Source organism: Triplophysa dalaica, chromosome 7 (genome assembly GCF_015846415.1).
Source record: "Triplophysa dalaica isolate WHDGS20190420 chromosome 7, ASM1584641v1, whole genome shotgun sequence".
NCBI lineage: Eukaryota > Metazoa > Chordata > Actinopteri > Cypriniformes > Nemacheilidae > Triplophysa > Triplophysa dalaica.
The window spans coordinates 2,090,192-2,108,474 of NC_079548.1; the positions used below are offsets into that span (position 1 = coordinate 2,090,192).

An 18,283-nucleotide genomic window follows, 5' to 3' on the forward strand; every position below is an offset into this window, starting at 1 on the left:
TGCGACCCAACCAAATTATCAACACACAGAAAAATAATTACATCACGCACTGGAAAAACAGCATTCAAAACCAACACAAACTTGAATGTTATTCGGCATTAAATCGAGATTTTATCATAGCAAACTACCTGCTGACAGTAAGTGATGTGAAGCTTACATTTAAATTTATGCATTTGGCAAACGCTTTTATCCAAAGCAACTTACATTGCTTTATCAAATACATTTATACATAGGTATTTGCAATCCCCTGGGATCAGAACGTCAACCTTGCATTGTTAATGCAATGTTCTTACCACTGAGCTACAGGAAAGCTGAGAAAGCTGAGAAAAACACCAACAATGTACAGCCTCGTTGATCACAGTTTAGCCATCGAGACGGGCCGGAGGAGACAAATATGGAGCGCTCGTGAGGAGAGATTCTGTTCTCACTGCAGTCTGAGAGTGATAGAAACAGAGCTGCACTTCCTCACTGAATGGCCAATATATCAGAAATCAATACTATCCCAAAATTAACAACATATTTCCCCATTTTACAAACTGCTCCCCATATGAAAAACTTCCTTTTATTTTTGGAGAAAAAACTGAGTGTGTGAATACAGCTGCAAGATTTTTTGCGTCTGCCATCTGCTGAGGGACACATGAACATATATGACCAAAATAAATGTATTACATTTACACAAGATCCCTTTAATGAACGTAAATATTGTTGAATTGTAATTATTTAGTGATTTCAGTATTACGTATTACTTATTGTTTTTTCTCTTTCAAAGAAAATTGTTTGTTAAAAACGATATTTTCTGATCAGATTATTTTTTGTCATATTTGTATGCTTTGGCAATGCAAAAAAATTTTTCATGCCAATAAAGCTATTTTTAATTTAAGTGAGAGGGAAGAGTTTCAAATCAAATCGATTAAGTTATGTAAACTTAATTTAAAAAAAACTCTTTTACTTTTATGTGAGGTATAATGATTATTTTGAGTAACTTGAAGTTTTTTCTAAACTCAAAAAGATTATTTACTCCTTGTTCAATTTAGTTAATGTAAACAAGTTAATGCGATGCAATTGGTCAAGAAGTATTTCCAATTGCCAGCATGCTCTGCGTCAGACTGTGTTAAGAGAGTCAATTAAAAAAATAGATTTATTTACATGTTTTTTATAAAGTCAAAGACTTGTTAGTGTTATTTTGGGATGCATGAGTTGAAGAGTTTGATTTATGCATATTAACTTAGATATACAGTGAGGAAAATAAGTATTTGAACACCCTGCTATTTTGCATGTTCTCCCACTTAGAAATCATGGAGGGTCTGAAATTGTCATCGTAGGTTCATGTGCACTGTGAGAAAAATAATCTAAAAAAAAAATCCAGAAATCACAATGTATGATTTTTTTAACAATTTATTTGTATGACACAGCTGCAAATAAGTATTTGAACACCTGAGAAAATCGATGTTAATATTTGGTACAGTAGCCTTTATTTGCAATTAGACAGGTCAAACGTTTCCTGTAGTTTTTCACCAGGTTTGCACACACTGCAGGAGGGATTTTGGCCCACTCATCCACACAGATCTTCTCTAGATCAGTCAGGTTTCTAGCCTGTCGCTGAGAAACACGGAGTTTGAGCTCCCTCCAAAGATTCTCTATTGGGTTTAGGTCTGGAGACTGGCTAGGCCACGCCAGAACCTTGATATGCTTCTTACAGAGCCACTCCTTGGTTATCCTGGCTGTGTGCTTAGGGTCATTGTCATGTTGGAAGACCCAGCCTCGACCCATCTTCAATGCTCTAACTGAGGGAAGGAGGTTGTTCCCCAAAATCTGGTAATACATGGCCCCGGTCATCCTCTCCTTAATACAGTGCAGTCGCCCTGTCCCATGTGCAGAAAAACACCCCCAAAGCATGATGCTACCACCCCCATGCTTCACAGTAGAGATTGTGTTCTTCTTCCTGCAAACACGTTTATGGAATTATTACCAAAAAGTTCTATTTTGGTCTCATCTGATCACATGACTTTCTCCCATGACTCCTCTGGATCATCCAAATGGTCATTGGCAAACTAAGACGGGCCTGGACATGTGCTGGTTTAGGCAGGGGAACCTTCCGTGCCATGCATGATTTCAAGCCATAACGTCTTAGTGTATTACAAACAGTAACCTTGGAAACGGTGGTCCCAGCTCTTTTCAGGTCATTGACCAGCTCCTCCTGTGTAGTTCTGGGCTGATTTCTCACCCATCTTAGGATCATTGAGACCCAACGAGTTGAGATCTTGCATGGAGCCCCAGTCCGAGGGGGATTGACAGTCATGTTTAGCTTCTTCCATTTTCTAATGATTGCTCCAACATTGGACCTTTTTTCACCAAGCTGTTTGGCAATTTCCCTGTAGCCCTTTCCAGCCTTGTGGAGGTGTACAATTTTGTCTCTAGTTTCTTTTGACAGCTCTTTGGTCTAGGCCATGTTAGTAGTTGGATTCTTACTGATTGTATGGAGTGGACAGGTGTCTTTATGCAGCTAACGACCTCAAACAGATGCATCTGATTTAGGATAATAAATGGAGTGGAGGTGGACATTTTAAAGGCAGACAAACAGGTCTTTGAGGGTCAGAATTCTAGCCGATAGACAGGTGTTCAAATACTTATTTGCAGCTGTATCATACAAATAAATAGTGAAAAAATCATACATTGTGATTTCTGGATTTTTTTTCAGATTATGTCTCTCACAGTGGACAGGCACCTACGATGATTATTTCAGACACCTCCATGATTTCTAAGTGGGAGAACATGCAAAATAGCAGGGTGTTCAAATACTTATTTTCCTCACTGTAGGTATGTGCAATCCACTGGGATATAACCCACGAGCTTGTGTTGTTGATGCAATGCTCTTACCACCGAGCTACAGGAAAGCATCATAAACCTTTGCTAATCACAAGGTATTTTTTTGCGATCTTACGAAAGCCAATGTGAATTACACATAGGCTTCCGGTCGAGGGAACCACTAAAGCGCTTTCTGCGGCTCCTTATTTGGAGAGTTAAATGTGGTCACCAAAGTTTGCTCTTATCAGTGTAATCATAATTTAATGTAAGTAATTATCATTTAAATTAAACCTATCCTATCCCAAATGCAATAAAATATGTTACTTAAAAGCACATAAGATTAAATATTCAAGCATTGAAAACACACCAAACAGACATATAAACAACATTAAAAGTTTAATTTTCATCAAATTGTTTACATAAACGTTTACAACATTCCATTTCACACAAGCTTTCAAACAGGTCACAATCAGTACACAAGTCTTGAGGTGATGCAGAAATATACTTGTAACAGCACTGATCAGAGTAAAAACACTGCTAAGATCGGAGACTAGCTTCTCATTTTCAACACAGATGACATGTTTATGGTTTCTCTCCAGCGTGTTTTCTCAAATGTTTCTTAAGATAACTTTCAACTGAGAAAGTCTTTCCACACGTATGACATCCAAAAGGTTTAACTCCAGCGTGAGATCTCATGTGTGACTGAAGGCTTAATTTACATCTGTAACTCTTTCCACACTCGTTGCATGTGAACAGTTTCTCTTCGTTGTGAATTCTCATGTGTCTCTTAAGGTTACATTGAGATGAGAAACTCTTTCCACACTGTTGACATTCGAATGGTTTCTCTCCAGTGTGAGTTCGTATGTGTAACACAAGGGTATTTTTACATGCAAATCTCTTTTCACACTGATCACATTGGTAGGGTTTCTCTCCGCTGTGAAACCTCATATGACTTTTCAGGGAAGCTTTATCTCCTACACTCTTTCCACACAGTAGACATGCATGAGGTTTCTCTCCGGTGTGAATTTTCATGTGTCTATAAAGGTGACTAATACAAATAAAACTCTTTTCACACTGATCACATGGGTAAGGTTTCTCTCCGGTGTGAATTCTCAAATGACCCTTAAGGTGACCTGAGAGTGTAAAAGACTTTCCACACTGAAGGCATGCAAATGGTTTCTCTCCGGTGTGAGTTCTCATGTGTGTCTTAGTTTCACTCGTAGTTTTAAAACTCTTTTCACAATGTTGGCACGTGAATGGTTTCTCACCGGTGTGAATCCTCATGTGTATCTTGCATGCACTTTGATGTGTGAAAGCCTTCCCACACTCTTGGCATTTGAATGGTTTCTCTCCAGTGTGAACTCTCAAGTGTTGCTTGTAGTTATTGTTTAGTGAAAAACTCTTTCCACACTGTTTGCATGTGAAAGGTTTCTCTCCGGTGTGAATACCAATGTGTCTCTTAAGGTGACTTGTACTGTTAAAACTCTTTCCACACTGTAGACATGTGAAAGGTTTCTCTCCAGTGTGAATCATCATGTGTGTCTTAAGGTGACTTGTACTTTTAAAACTCTTTCCACAGTCACGGCATGTGAACAGTTTCTCTCCAGTGTGAATCATTATGTGTATCTTAAGGTCTCCTTTACAGGTGAAACTTTTCCTGCACAGATGACACGTGAAAGGTTTCTCATCACTGTGAGTTCTAACGTGTCCAGTTTTGGGGGATTTGTTTCCACTCGTTTTGTGTTCCATCATATCTGAAATGAACAAAACCAGCTGTTTAACTTCACCAGAAAAAATTGTACAAAACAACATCACAAGATCATAGTTTAATTTTCAGGGAACACAGTCATTCAGTGCACAGACTATTCTTTGGATAAAAGTGTTTTCCATATAAGATGACCACCTCTTAAGAGAACATTTTAATATTACTCTGTTTAAATAACAACATAAAAGGCCCTCAGAAATGACAGGAGGCATTACAGTAATGTGATTTCCAGCTGAAAAAAGCTATAAAATGTATAAATAATGAATTTCTTTGTTACTCTTTTTGCAATTTATCATTTTTGTTTATCAGAATTATGATTTACAATTGAAATAATTTCTGTCATGTAAAAGAATATATATGGACGCTTTTTTCAATGAGACAATAAAAAACCTGCAGTCTGAAAAATGTTCAACAAAGGGTCAAAATATTGTTATGTACAACATTAACACTATTAACATGTAAATCTATTGAACATATACAAGATTACAACTATACAAAGTTATGATCACTTGATGTATTTTAGTGCATTTATTTATAGTGCTTAACTTCTGCTTGTATGATCTACCAACATGCACTTAACCAGATTTTAAATTCATTCAGTAATAAAGATTTAAAATCAGAAACCAACCTCTTTGTTCTTCAGTCCCTCAGTTTGTGTTCTGTGTAGTTCTGGATCTCTCGTGTTCTCAAGCTTCTCTTCCAGTAACTCCAACAACAGTGTGAAGATTTCAATTCTTACACCTGAAGTGATTCTTCTGCTTGTTGGTTTCTGGTATTTATTGGTGGATTGATGTAGGAGGAGCTTCACTGAAGGTGCCAATCGTGCAAAATCATCTGCTTAATGCCTAAATGTAAATGTAGACAGAAAATCAATTCGATTCATTTATAATCAACATTCTTCACTCATTCATTCTCCAACATTTGTTTTGTTCGGAAATGTACATGTGAGTTTAAAATATCAGCATAATGAAGAAGGTGAAAATAGCAACTATCAGTCTGAATAATGACAGCTGTTAACACTGATGTGTCTGTTATACTGAAACAAAAGAAAACAGCAGCAGAAGACTGACTGCTCTATTAACACTAATGGATGTGTTTTCACTGTTAGGCTAATGTCACTAATGAAACAAACCTTTCAAGAAAAACATCACAATACTGATCCCCCAATGAACATACGCAAAATATATAATTTTAGTTCTTATTGTATCATTTTTATTTCTTCATTGTTTTATCTTTTTATTGCTTTCCTGTAGCTCAGTGGTAAGAGAGTGGCGCTAGCAGCACCAAGGTCATGGGTTCGATCCCAGGGATTGCAGATACTAAAATGAAAATGTCACGGTGTGACGAATGGAGAGCGGAACTAGTTCTGTTGGATTGGTGTTCCCTCCGGGACGATAACAATGTAACACCTTTCCCCGTGCCACTGTGTACCTGTTGCCGTAACGACAGTAATGATTACGTGACATCAGGTGTGGAGAATTAACTCAGAGGCCCGTGATGAGGCCACGTAGGCATTTGAAAACATATGAAAGTCAAGAGAAAGGGACTGTTGGTGTGGTTCTCCTTCGTTGAGAAGTCCGTTATTCGGAGAAGGGTCTAGCTGCAGACCAGATGCACTCTCAGGCCAGATGCACTGTCAGCGGCGCATGCGCACTCCGACACATGCAGTCTCAGCCGCGCATGCGCGCTCAAACAAACGCACTGTCAGACACGTGTGTGAATTAAATGCACCTACAGGCCAATTATAAGTATATTTATTAAATATTCAATTTATTTATTTATTTATTCTCATACAAGATCAAGTCGAAGTAAAAGTGTTATTATGAATTATTTGACAAATATAATCGAAAACGTTCTTTAACATTATCAGACGACTGTTGTAAGTATATTGATTTCATTCATACAGTATTAGATAGATGTAAAGTATCGTTTCAATATATAAGATAAAGTTTTCGAAACCTAACTTAATCCTTATAATCAATGGTAGATATATCGCATCTATGATACTTGGTTAACGATACATGTTCTTCATACAGTAATTTATTGAAGAACTAACGTTATCTAAATTAATTTTGTAGCGTTGCTTGAAAACTCACAGGAAAGTTTGTAGGTGACCTGCACTATATAGTTATTTTTTAGACAATGTGTTTCTCAAAATTATTTAATATGACGTTGAAATCTATCAAATATAGGGATGTAACGATTCACTCAGCTCACGATGCGATTTATTCAAGATTTATTTTTACAAAATGAACAACTTCCCTTGTATTATTTCTAAAATGCTTCACGTTTCTTTGTATAATAAATTATGTTTTATTTCAAACAACAAAACTAACCTGCAATTTTAAAACACATTAATATTAGAACAATTATTTTTATATAAACAAACTATATATATATATAAACAAACTGTATATATATATAAACAAACTATATATATATAAACTATAATTATATATATATATATATATATATATATATATATTAGTATGTCTATATAATTAAACTTTATCATTAAACCATTGATTAACAAGCACCTGTTTATTGTAGAATGAGACATTAATGTATATATGTGAGTTTGTTTATAATTTTAGGGTGGAAGATTACGTGTACAAGAAAAGGTTTTATTTAGTAATGTATTTTCATTATTAGTGCAGATGCACATTAATGTATTTCAGCTATAATTATAATAAATACCTGGCCTTGAACTGAACCACCAGTGTTCACGGTACTCTTAAAAAGCAGTAACCTTAACATTTTATTAATAGAATCTTACAGTTCACCTTGTGAAATACGTTAGAGCACTGGTTCTCAACCGGTGGGGCGCGCCCCCCTGGGGAGGCGCGGACACTCTCCCGGGGGGGCGCGAGTAGACTACAGGATGGGAGAGAAAAAAAAAACTGAAAAAATATTTTTTTTAACATTTTTTTTATCACTAAACTACTTTCATAAAAAGTTATAGTTGTGTATATACATAACTCCTGAATAAAAATTAAAATGTGTTTGGACTGATTTAAAAAAAAGAGTTTTGAACAAATTTGATTGGTTTGTGGATAGTGAGCGCAAATGCAGGTGAAAAGCGGTTTTATTAAGCGAGTCATTGAGTCGTTCATTCAAACGATTCGTTCAAACGGCCGATTCATCAAGAATGAGACAGATGTTTGTGCATGGGTCATTGAATCCATGACTCAATCGATTCGTTCAAAACACTGAATCATTCAAAACAAGATTGATTGTTGCTGTGAGATGCGCTATGCTGTGATCTTTGTTTGGATTCATCGGATCTATTTTCGCTGCTAAAATAGACCAAAACAGTCATTATTTCGTAAAAAATATAAGTGACTTACTATTAATAACTTGTTTGTTGAACTGTCATATGAAATCAATGTCAGATTTTCAATCGTGAGGTGATGGTAAATTAAGTGACGGTCAATTGTCAGCTCTCTTGGTGTTCAGGTCGTGTGATGCATGTTGCTGAACTGCATTCAAAAGTTATAAATATAAAATCACCACATTTAACTGCAGTATGTCAATTTAGTTTATTTGTGTGTGCTGCGCTCATAGACTTTAGAAAACGGCGCTCATTTGTTTGATTTCTCCTCGAGAAGCTGCGCAAGCCTCAAAAGTCCGAAACTGTCTTATTCGTTTTTTCATATTCGTCATTTGGTGGCTCTCAATTGTCAAAAACAACCCTCAAAATAATTGCTACGGATGCGAAAAATGCAGAAAATTGAACCATCAGAATTAATTTTTATGACGGGCGGAAGTTTCAGAGATTGCAAACATATAAAACCTGAGGTCCTATTTAGTTATATATATATAGCCTATATATATATATAAAACTAATAAACTAGTCAGAATATAGGCTACAGCTAAAGCTTTCCTTTAGTTTTTGTGAAATACACGCAGCCACGCACACAAAAAAAACACTTTTTAAATACATTTATGTTGTTAATAAATAAAAAACACTAAATTGTTGTAACAGCAATATCTCCAAGTTTTGTTTTTCACTGTAAAAATGTAATGATTTGCCAATGCAAAGAGAGTACCGCCACCTTTTCCCCCACTTCAAGCACTGCTTATAACACAAACAAATCATCCTCCTGGCGACTTGTTTTTGTCAATGTGACAAATCCAGCGAATTTTACTGTTGTTTTTGGAGACTTTTGTGGTGTTTGGAGACTCGAAAGCACGAGTCACTCTGCAGTTAGGCCTACTGTTCACAACGAGCAGCGGGTGCTGCCGTTAGCCCCTCTCCCGTCCAAAAGCACTTCAAGGCGGTCAGACTCTCAGTAGCCTCACGCAGCACTCAGAGCAGAGAGGAGACACACACACCCCTCCGCGTCCAGGCTGCAAATGAATCGCGCATGCGCATGGCCGCCGCCGTTCCCGCCCTAGCTTGCAGAGCGGGTTGTAAATGTAAATGTTCACTCACTCAAAATACAAAAATAAATAACTGCGATTTAAATTGACTCAAGACATAGCTCTCCATTCACTCTAGTCTAGTCTCTTGCCAAGTTCACTTGTGCCAGCTCTCGCTAGTCTGTTATCAATCTCGATTTACATAGGCCTTTACTACAAAACCCCAACAGTCTTTTTAAAGACTAAACCCACAAACATTTTTGTTAAAGATTAGATCAAATCTCAGCCCTTGCCAGTTTTTTTTTTTTAACTGCTAGGCAGTAGCTACACTTAGCTAAAACAACCCACACGACTAAGACACACACACACACACACACACACACTACAATCTTTAAGTATTCAAATAAAATCTGAATTGTCTGCAAAATAATTATTTTGTTCGTTTAATTAAAGATCGTCCCTAAGTCCCGATTGATTAGCCCCTGATACGTCTCTCAACACAGCCACACACACAGTTACATTTTGCCTAAACTTTATTTAAAACACATAAAAAAAATGGAGAAATTTCTTGTGCGGACCAACAAGCCAACCGACGCACCACCAGCTGCAAAAAAGCTTAGAAGGTACGATGAAGCATACCTGCAGTTTGGGTTTACAGTTACGGCTGATCTGAGACCTCAGTGTGTCGTGTGTGCAGAGGTGCTGGCAAACGACAGTATGAAGCCCTGCAAATTAAAAAGGCACCTCGAAACAAAGCATCCTGGCATTAAAAATAAGCCAGCTGAATATTTTAAAAGAAAGCTTGATGGCCTCCATCAGCAACAGGCAACCATTTCAGTGCACAGCACTGTGTCTAAACAGTGTTTGGAGGCATCGTATGTAGTGGCCAAAAGAATCGGTAAACTGGGTAAACCGCATACAATCGCAGAGACTCTCATTTTGCCGGCAGCGCAAGACATGTGCAGAATAATGATAGGCGATAGTGCAGCAGCCAAACTCGGTAGAACCACTGTCCAATGACACAGTCGCTAGGAGAATTGTAGACATGTCCAATGATATCAGAGAGCAACTGATCGAGTTTGTAAAAAAGAGTCCTTACTACGCGCTGCAGCTGGACGAATCCACTGATATTGCTGGGCAGGCACAGCTCCTCACCTATGTCAGGTATCTACGGGACAAGGCGATTGAGGAGGATGTACTGTTTTGCCGGCCTCTTCAGTTGCACACTACAGGAGAAGCCATTTTCAATGTCCTTAATATTTTTATCCTTGAAAATGGTTTGGCTTGGGACCGATGCGTTGGCCTATGCACGGATGGTGCGCAAGCAATGACGGGGCGTGAGCGTGGCCTAGCTGCTCGAGTTCAGCAAGTAGCTCCACTTGTGAAATGGACACATTGCATGGTCCATCGCGAAGCACTAGCTGCTAAAAAAATGCCGGTTCTTTTTGACTCCGTGCTGAACCAATCCGTGAAAATGATAAATCTTATCAAATCACGGCCGTTAAACTCTCGCTTGTTTGGGGTCCTCTGCCAGGAGATGGGGTCAGGGCACGAACAGCTGCTTCTGCACACTGAAGTTCGCTGGCTCTCCAGGGGGCGGGTGCTACAGCGGTTGTATGAGCTTCGAGAGGAGGTGAAGTGGTTTTTGACAGAAATCAAATCAGATCTGGCGAAGCATCTGGATGACACTATGTGGCTTGCGTCTCCGTCCTATTTGGTCGATATATTTGACCGCTTGAATGGCCTCAACCTGTCTTTGCAAGGCCGCGGAACTCATATTTTGATCCTTGCAGACAAAGTGCACGCCTTCACACAAAAACTAGACCTCTGGCATGGCCGCATCAGTCAAGTGAACTGCGACATGTTTCCCAGCCTTGCAGACTTTATCACTGATGCAGGCACGTCACACGATTTCTCATCCCTATTTCAATCAGCGTCTGAGCACCTGTCAGCAATGAGAAAACAATTTGCGACGTACTTTAAAGAGGATTATCGCTCTTTTGCGTGGGTTCCAGATCCGTTTGTGTGCACACCAAACGAGCTATCAATTGATATGCAGGAACAGCTTATTGAGCTGAAGAGTGACAGTAGACTGAAGGAACTCTTTAACTCCTGCCCTCTTTCGTCATTCTGGGCAGTATTGATGCAGGAATTTCCTGAACTCTGTGACGTCGCCATGAAGATTCTCCTTCCTTTCGCGTCGACATATCTGTGTGAGGCAGGATTCTCAAAAATGACTGCACTCAAAACGAAATACCGCAATCGTGCACAAATCGAGGATGATCTGAGACTATGTTTATCAAACATTGAGCCAAGAATTGGGGATCTTTGCAAGGCAAAGCAGGCTCAGGTCTCGCATTAACATCACGTACCTGCAAGCTTCTGTTACAAAATGCAGATGATACCTACTATTAGGCCTAGTAATAATAACCATAATAAAGCATACATTAATATCAGAGGTCTGGTGCAAATTCCCAATTATAGCAATAGCCTAGTAATGATAATAGGCCTATACTGATGATAATAATAATAATAACAACAACAACAACAATAAAGCATTTAACCTCATATAATTATATAGCAATAGCCTAGTAATGATGATAGGCGTACTACTACTCATAATAATAATAATAATGTCTGCAAGCTCACATTAGAAGTCTGGTTCTACTGCCAATTATAACAATAGCCTAGTAATGATAATAGGCCTACCTACAGCTACTGATGATAATAATAATAATAATGTGGGCCTAAAGATAATAGCCGGCCGGCCATCCATCCTTCCATCCATCCAAGGTTGTGTGGTGTGGGGGGGGGGGGCGCTGGGGCCCCAACTGCAATGAAGCAGCTTTGGGGGGCCCAGCTTGCAAAAGGTTGAGAACCCCTGCGTTAGAGCGTGCATGGGACGAGTGCGCATGCGTGGCTGAGAGTGCATGTGACGAGTGCGCATGCGCGGCTGACAGTGCATGTGACGAGTGCGCATGCGCGGCTGACAGTGCATGTGACGAGTGCGCATGCGCGGCTGACAGTGCATGTGTCTGACAGTGCATCTCGTCTGCAGCCAGATGCTATTGGTTATTCGGGAGTTGCAATTGGCGAGGGAACATTGTGTGAAGAGGAAAGTGCTGACTTGAGAGAGCCTCGATGACGTTGGAGGAGGAGGAAAGCACACTATAAAGGCTGAAGAGAGAGTTAAGTAACATCGTGGGAAGAAACATTGTTTGAAGAGAAAAGTAACATTGTGCGAAGAGGAACGTAACATTGTGCGAAGTGGAAAGTAACATTGTGCGAAGAGGAAAGTGTTGACTTGAGAGAGACTTGATGGCATTGGAGGGAGAAGAAAGCACACTGTAAAGGTTGAAGGAGAGAGTTAAGCAAGCGGAAACTGAGTCTCTTAAATGCGTGTATTCGACACTGAATTGGATGTGGTTTGGAGTGCTGGATTGCGATTACAAATATCACTGTGTGGAGTGTATTGATTGATTACCGACCTCTTGCCTCCTCTTTCCCCAAATAAAAATGGTGATGTGAATTCTGTCCGTGTCTGTGGAGAATTATTCAAAGCATCCTGCACGTTAATCAATCCACAATCAAGCATGGCAGACGAAGAGCGAGATGCACGTGTAAGTGAAATAAAGTCTAAAATAATGGTGTAATTCATGAATTTGCACCGTTGTTGTGCCAGGAACAAGCTTGATCGCCTTTATTAAAACTTGGAAAAGTACAGTCGGTCTGCGCAGAGCCGTTTTCCTTGAGTCCTGCGCCCTCAGCGGGTTGTGATTGGTTGAATGGTAAACTTGAATCTGATTGGCTAAAGAGTAAGACAACCCATGTCGGAGGGATTGCGTTGACAGGAGAGTCTCAAAAAACACACGCACACGTCCAAGGCGATTCACACGTGAGTGACGATTTGCAAATTCGCATAACAAGACAAACGTGTACATTTTAACCTTTCGAAAGTTTTGTGCGCAGTTGTATGTTTGCGAAACGTACTTTTTGAGAATATAGTTTTGTTTTACGCACGTGAATTACTTTTCGTAAATGTAAATATATACTATTTGCACGTAAATTAGATTTTATGCATGCGAAACTGTTTACGCATGTGTGTATCTTGTTTTACGCGTGAATAATTAATCAGACTAAAATCGCGCCATACATTTGTATTTGCCAATGGGTTTCGTAAGTGCCAGTTTACACATCTGTGACTGTGTCTGCAACTTCAAATTCATTAGACAGATTTGTGAGTTTTGTCCACGCGTCTCAAAATCTCAATATTCAACTTCAGTTTTTTACATTGCGGCTGCGAGTGTACATCGTAGTATACAGGTACAACTAGCTTACTTAAAAAGTTCACTTCACATAAAAGCACCAGCAACTAATTTGACACCCTTCATCTAAATATAAGTGTTCACGATGTGGGAGGTGTTTTGAATGGCCCCGTATCGCGCCTAAATAGTTTATAAATAAGAGTGTGGTTGTATAATGTAACGATAGACCAAAGGTGACAAAAAACACGTTATTCTGAAGAAGTGGAGCCATCTGGGGATATCATGTGAAATGTAGTTTCAAGCTCTTTCCAAACCAGCTTTACAGCATAAACATGAATTAACCATGGGACCATATACAATAATTAGTAAATGAAGTGTATTATCAATCATAAGTGAACAAAGACATTTCTTAGATATGTATTTTACCTTAGTGATGAGGATCACTTATTCGCTTTCTGTCAAACTCAAATGTGTCACGATCGTGTGTTCCAAGCATTTTTTCACCCGTGTTTTCCCCAATGACTTGACTTTTCATCACGTCTCTCGCTCCCGCAGCTGTCTCGTGTTATCAATCATCTTCACCTGCATCACGCTCAATACGGACTCTTTATATATCCCTTTGTGTTTATTTGAGGTCGAATCTTCCCTTAATGTTCAATGGTTCCCGTAATACTTTGACTCTTGTTGGCCGTTTCATGGTTTTTCTTGTGGATTTATGCCTAGCTGTTGACTATTTAAGTTTAGAGTTGTGTGTTTAAATAAACACATTGAATCTCTCAAAGTTTACCGTTTTTGTAATCCTTAAAAAGGTTGCAACGTAGTTTCAAACTTTATAACATTTGTTGATGAGTTGAAACTGTACGTACAAAAATGTGTTCTTTATTCACTTTTATTGAAGCACATTAATGTTTTTACACAACTAAATATGTTTTATAATGATAATCATTCCTGCTATGATAGACAAAATGGAAAAATTTGAAGTCCATTATTCTATTGTTTGCATCACGCTTAACATAAAAATAAGTCTACACTTATTCTTCCGTATGTGGCTTTTGTCCATTGTTATTCCTCTCCAATATCTATAATATCATGCTTAAGAATAATGGATTTTAAAAGTGAGGCAGATACCAAATCAGGTTCTTCATGATTCCTAAAAGAAAAGTTGGAGGACACATCCACCACCTATTGTAAAAGTACGAGTACGTTTTAAAACCATCTCCAAATTTTTGTTTTATCTGACCATTCATTTGGAGCATAAATGTTTATGAAAACAAATAATTGATGCCTTATTTCGACTTCAGTTCACATTAAGAAAAGGTGGAAACAAAATAGCTACTTCTCCACAAACATTTGTGCCATGGATTAAACATATATTTCACTCCCACAGCGAATTTAAATCTATCTAATTTCTAAGTCAATATGAGTATACTGTAAAATATTACATGATTTTCTTTAAATTTGATAAATACAGTTAACAATGTTCGCTTCCCCCCCATCCCTCAACCCATTCATATTTAAAGATAAAACTCTTATAATCAACATGATAGGTGAAAGAAAAAAAGAAACACCAAAGGATAAAGATCAACCAAAAAAAATGTAATTAAAAATGTGCTTCTATTTTTTTCTTTATAGACAAATCCGCTTTAACTTTCTTAGTCTTACGCACGGCCGTATACAACTTTTTTAACCTATAGCTTTTTTCTTTTGAAATTAACTCGTGGCAAACTGACTTCTCAGCATTCACTACTGATTTAACAAATTTGTAAACATCCGGGTAGTATCTCAGAATCATCAATCATCATTTAATTCCCTATACATTAAAACATTATTCATAGGTGAATTCCCTCGATTTCAGAAAAAACTGATGAACTTTCTCAATCCTCCATCGCTAACTTCATTCTCCACCAGCAAACTCAATTGCAAATCACTAACAGCAGCCACCTCATCCAAACGACCATGTTCATTATCCTTAGCACCGACATCAGCATTCAAAACATTTGGGCTTTCATTTTCACCATCTCGCATAGATGAATTAAAATCACTCACCACAGCTTCCGGTTGAATGGTCGTGTTCTAGTGACGTCCTATACACGTGCATTTTTAGTCCATTATGTCCCTCTGTGAAATTATTTTGAAATATGCAAAAGCAATTGTGTTACACCTTTAATTATACTGCAGTGATTAATTTGAGCGCCCAATTAGTTTTAGAAATGTTGTGAAAAGACGTCCACTTACATACTTTACACGTCACACAACACCCATTGTAAAAAGCAGGAAATCTTTTTTTAAATACACGATCATTTGTATTCATGTAAGTTAGTTAAATGACAAATTATATTTGCAAAGCGCCCTGTGTGGTCAGTGATTGCAAATCCACTGAAATGTAGGATTTATTCCACAGGTTTTCTGTAGACCTACATAACAATTGCATTACTTTTATGAAAGTTATGCATATGCATTTACAATCAGATATAATGTTTTACATATTTCCTTTCACAATTTAAAGTGAAAGATTGCCAAAACTGTGCTGTCAAAATCCGTGATCCACAACCCCGTTCAATTGGTGGCGGCAATGCGCCTTAAGTTGGTTGTCAACCGTAATAAATTCTTAAGAATAAGACTCGGGTTGGCAGTTTGGTTTATTTCGAAAAGTGACGGAGTAATACAAATACTATTGTTGGGTAAGTACATTTTGTACAGTTTTATTAGTTTAGTTGAGTCTTACTTGTTGGACACGAAGGAACTGAAAGAAATGATTGAAAGATGATTTTCAACTGCCATGTAGTTTGAGTTTGGCTAAAATTAGCTAGCTGGTTAAAATGTATAAAGTTTAAAGTTAGGCTTTACCCTAAAGGTAGTTTTTACACTTGAGCTGTGCTGTGTAACGTTAATGCTTCTTGCTGGGAAATTGATAGCACAATCATCAAGCCCCAAACTGCTAACACTTTTTTGACGAGTTATCTCGTCATTCAAAAACCAACCATTCCCTGCCAAAGACAAGTTATTAATTCATCATAGAAATGTATTGTAAGCCATCAAAGTTTAGAGAAAATATTTAAAAAAACGCTGACGCTGACAGACAACTTTTTTTAAATGATGTTTAATTAACAAAGTTCGGGAGGAGCCGAAGCATATAATCAGCCGCCTGGTCTACAATCAGCAATCACAGCGTATACACAATCAGCCCTAGCGAGCTCGCTAATAAATAAGGAAACCATCTTACCTGTTCGATCTCATAAGATTAAGCATCCCTCCTCCACCCCGGCTCCTCTCCAAAGCTCAATATCCCGCAGGAACCCCGGGGGGTGCGCTTTGGGCTTAGACCGGTTCCGAGCTCGGCGCACTCACTCGTACCAAGGTAGAGTGTTTCGGGCTCGGATAGATCTGGTGAGCTCGGAGCCCGCTTCCCGGACAACACGCCAAATACGCATTACCTTCATAACTAAGCTCTATCATTATCCCTATCAACATCACTGTTATATGTGTAGGTGAACTCGTGAAATGCTGGCAGGTAAAGAGTTTACCTTGGCTGTGTTTTGTCTTACTGGCTTAAAACAATTACAATTAACATTAAGTTGAGCAATGTCTACTTGAACTACTGGAACAATGTGTAAATAGATCAGGGGTTCCAAACCTTCTTCCTTTAGGACATTGTCTGTAATGAACACAAAATGTGAAAGCAAGTGTTACATTTAGTTTAGAGGTAGTCATGTGTCCAGGTGTGTGTACACATATTAATGAACAGATTTCTCTTTCAGGATTCCAAAGGAATATTTACCATGCTGAATGAATAGCGTTCTGGGACAGGTCAAGTCTACATCTTCTATTAAGAGATTAGATTGTGACAAAGAATATATGTGTTTGTGAGCATGTTAGTTTGTGTTTGTTTTTCTCTCTCTTTCTCTATTTATATACTTGGGTTGTTAACAAAAGAACCATAGTGACTGAAACAAATCTGAAAACAAACTGTAATTTTTCTGAAATGAAGTGATCCCAAGTAATTTATTTTACAGAATCACATTGAATGCCTTAATTGTGAAATTCATTATGAAGGGTGGTGGTCAATTTAAACAGAAGACTTTCAAAGCTATACTATGTAATTCAAGGTAATTTTGGCCTTATATGACATTGCTAAAATCGCCTGTTCCTTGTCCTTTATTCATTTATGTAAAATGTATCTTTCTTATTTACTGGACTTCTCTGTAAGAACATCAGCTTTCACAAAGTTTACACGGTCTTTTTCAAGGGCATCACGAATCTAACATATATTCTTTGTCAAAATCTAGACTCTTAATAGAATATTTAGACTTGCCATGATCAAGAATACCATCTGTTTGCTAAAGTTCATCTTTCAGCATGGAATACAGTACTCATCAGGTGCTTTTGCTACCCGTAAATAAGTTTATTCTACTGTTATTAGTAACTTTTATTGACATTCGGTTATTCTAGAGAAGAATAAAGTCTAATTCATGTTAATTACAATCTTGTGTGTATTTTAAATTTAGTTGTTGGGTAATCTGACTTTAAAAAAAAAAAAATCATGTCATTTACCTCAAATTTTACCTTTGATTTTTTTCTACTTTTTAATATTTATATTCTTTTCTCTCACTCAGATACTGTGAACAGGTGTAGCCCAAATGCAACAGATTCAGACTTTGATGCAGCAATGGTGGATCACCTGAAGCACACTGTGGGTGGTGGATATAAAAATGAGCCATAAACACTTTCACAGACTCAGACATTTTGTTGACCATAATCCAGTATTTTGTTGTTTACTTGTTTTGTGGCTGTTTTAAAAGTAATACAAGACTGATAGTAAATAATTTGATAGTGTCATAGCTCTGACTTCCATGTATCAATAGTGAAACACATGAATCACAGTCCTGGAAGAGCTGGTGGTCGGGGACCAAGAAAATGAGCGAAAGACCAAGGTAGTTACATATGTGTTTACTGTAATACTGCACTTTTGTTATTTTAATGTTTGATTAATGGCTGCTAAACATCAATGTTAAACTCCATTGCTATAGATATTCTAATATCTTTATTTTTTGTTTTAATAGTAGCTCTCAAACAAATGGAAGACAAT

At 37.9% G+C, this 18,283-nt stretch overlaps 2 protein-coding genes across 2 annotated transcripts; one reads left to right on the plus strand and one right to left on the minus strand.

Moving 5' to 3' along the window:
• Positions 1-3,298: 3,298 nt before the first annotated feature.
• On the minus strand, positions 3,299-6,141 carry LOC130425949 (gastrula zinc finger protein XlCGF8.2DB-like). The gene is made up of 3 exons (XM_056752414.1): positions 6,002-6,141; positions 5,199-5,415; positions 3,299-4,559 (listed from the first exon to the last, which is right to left on the minus strand). Exon 3 carries the CDS (start codon positions 4,555-4,557, stop codon positions 3,388-3,390), a length of 1,170 nt encoding a protein of 389 aa, XP_056608392.1. The 5' UTR covers positions 4,558-4,559; positions 5,199-5,415; positions 6,002-6,141; the 3' UTR covers positions 3,299-3,387.
• A 3,503-nt stretch (positions 6,142-9,644) lies between these two features.
• LOC130425738 (zinc finger BED domain-containing protein 5-like) lies at positions 9,645-11,294 on the plus strand. Its single transcript, XM_056752110.1, has one exon. The coding sequence runs from the start codon at positions 9,978-9,980 to the stop codon at positions 11,292-11,294; it is 1,317 nt and encodes a 438-aa protein (XP_056608088.1). The 5' UTR covers positions 9,645-9,977.
• Positions 11,295-18,283: the final 6,989 nt, after the last annotated feature.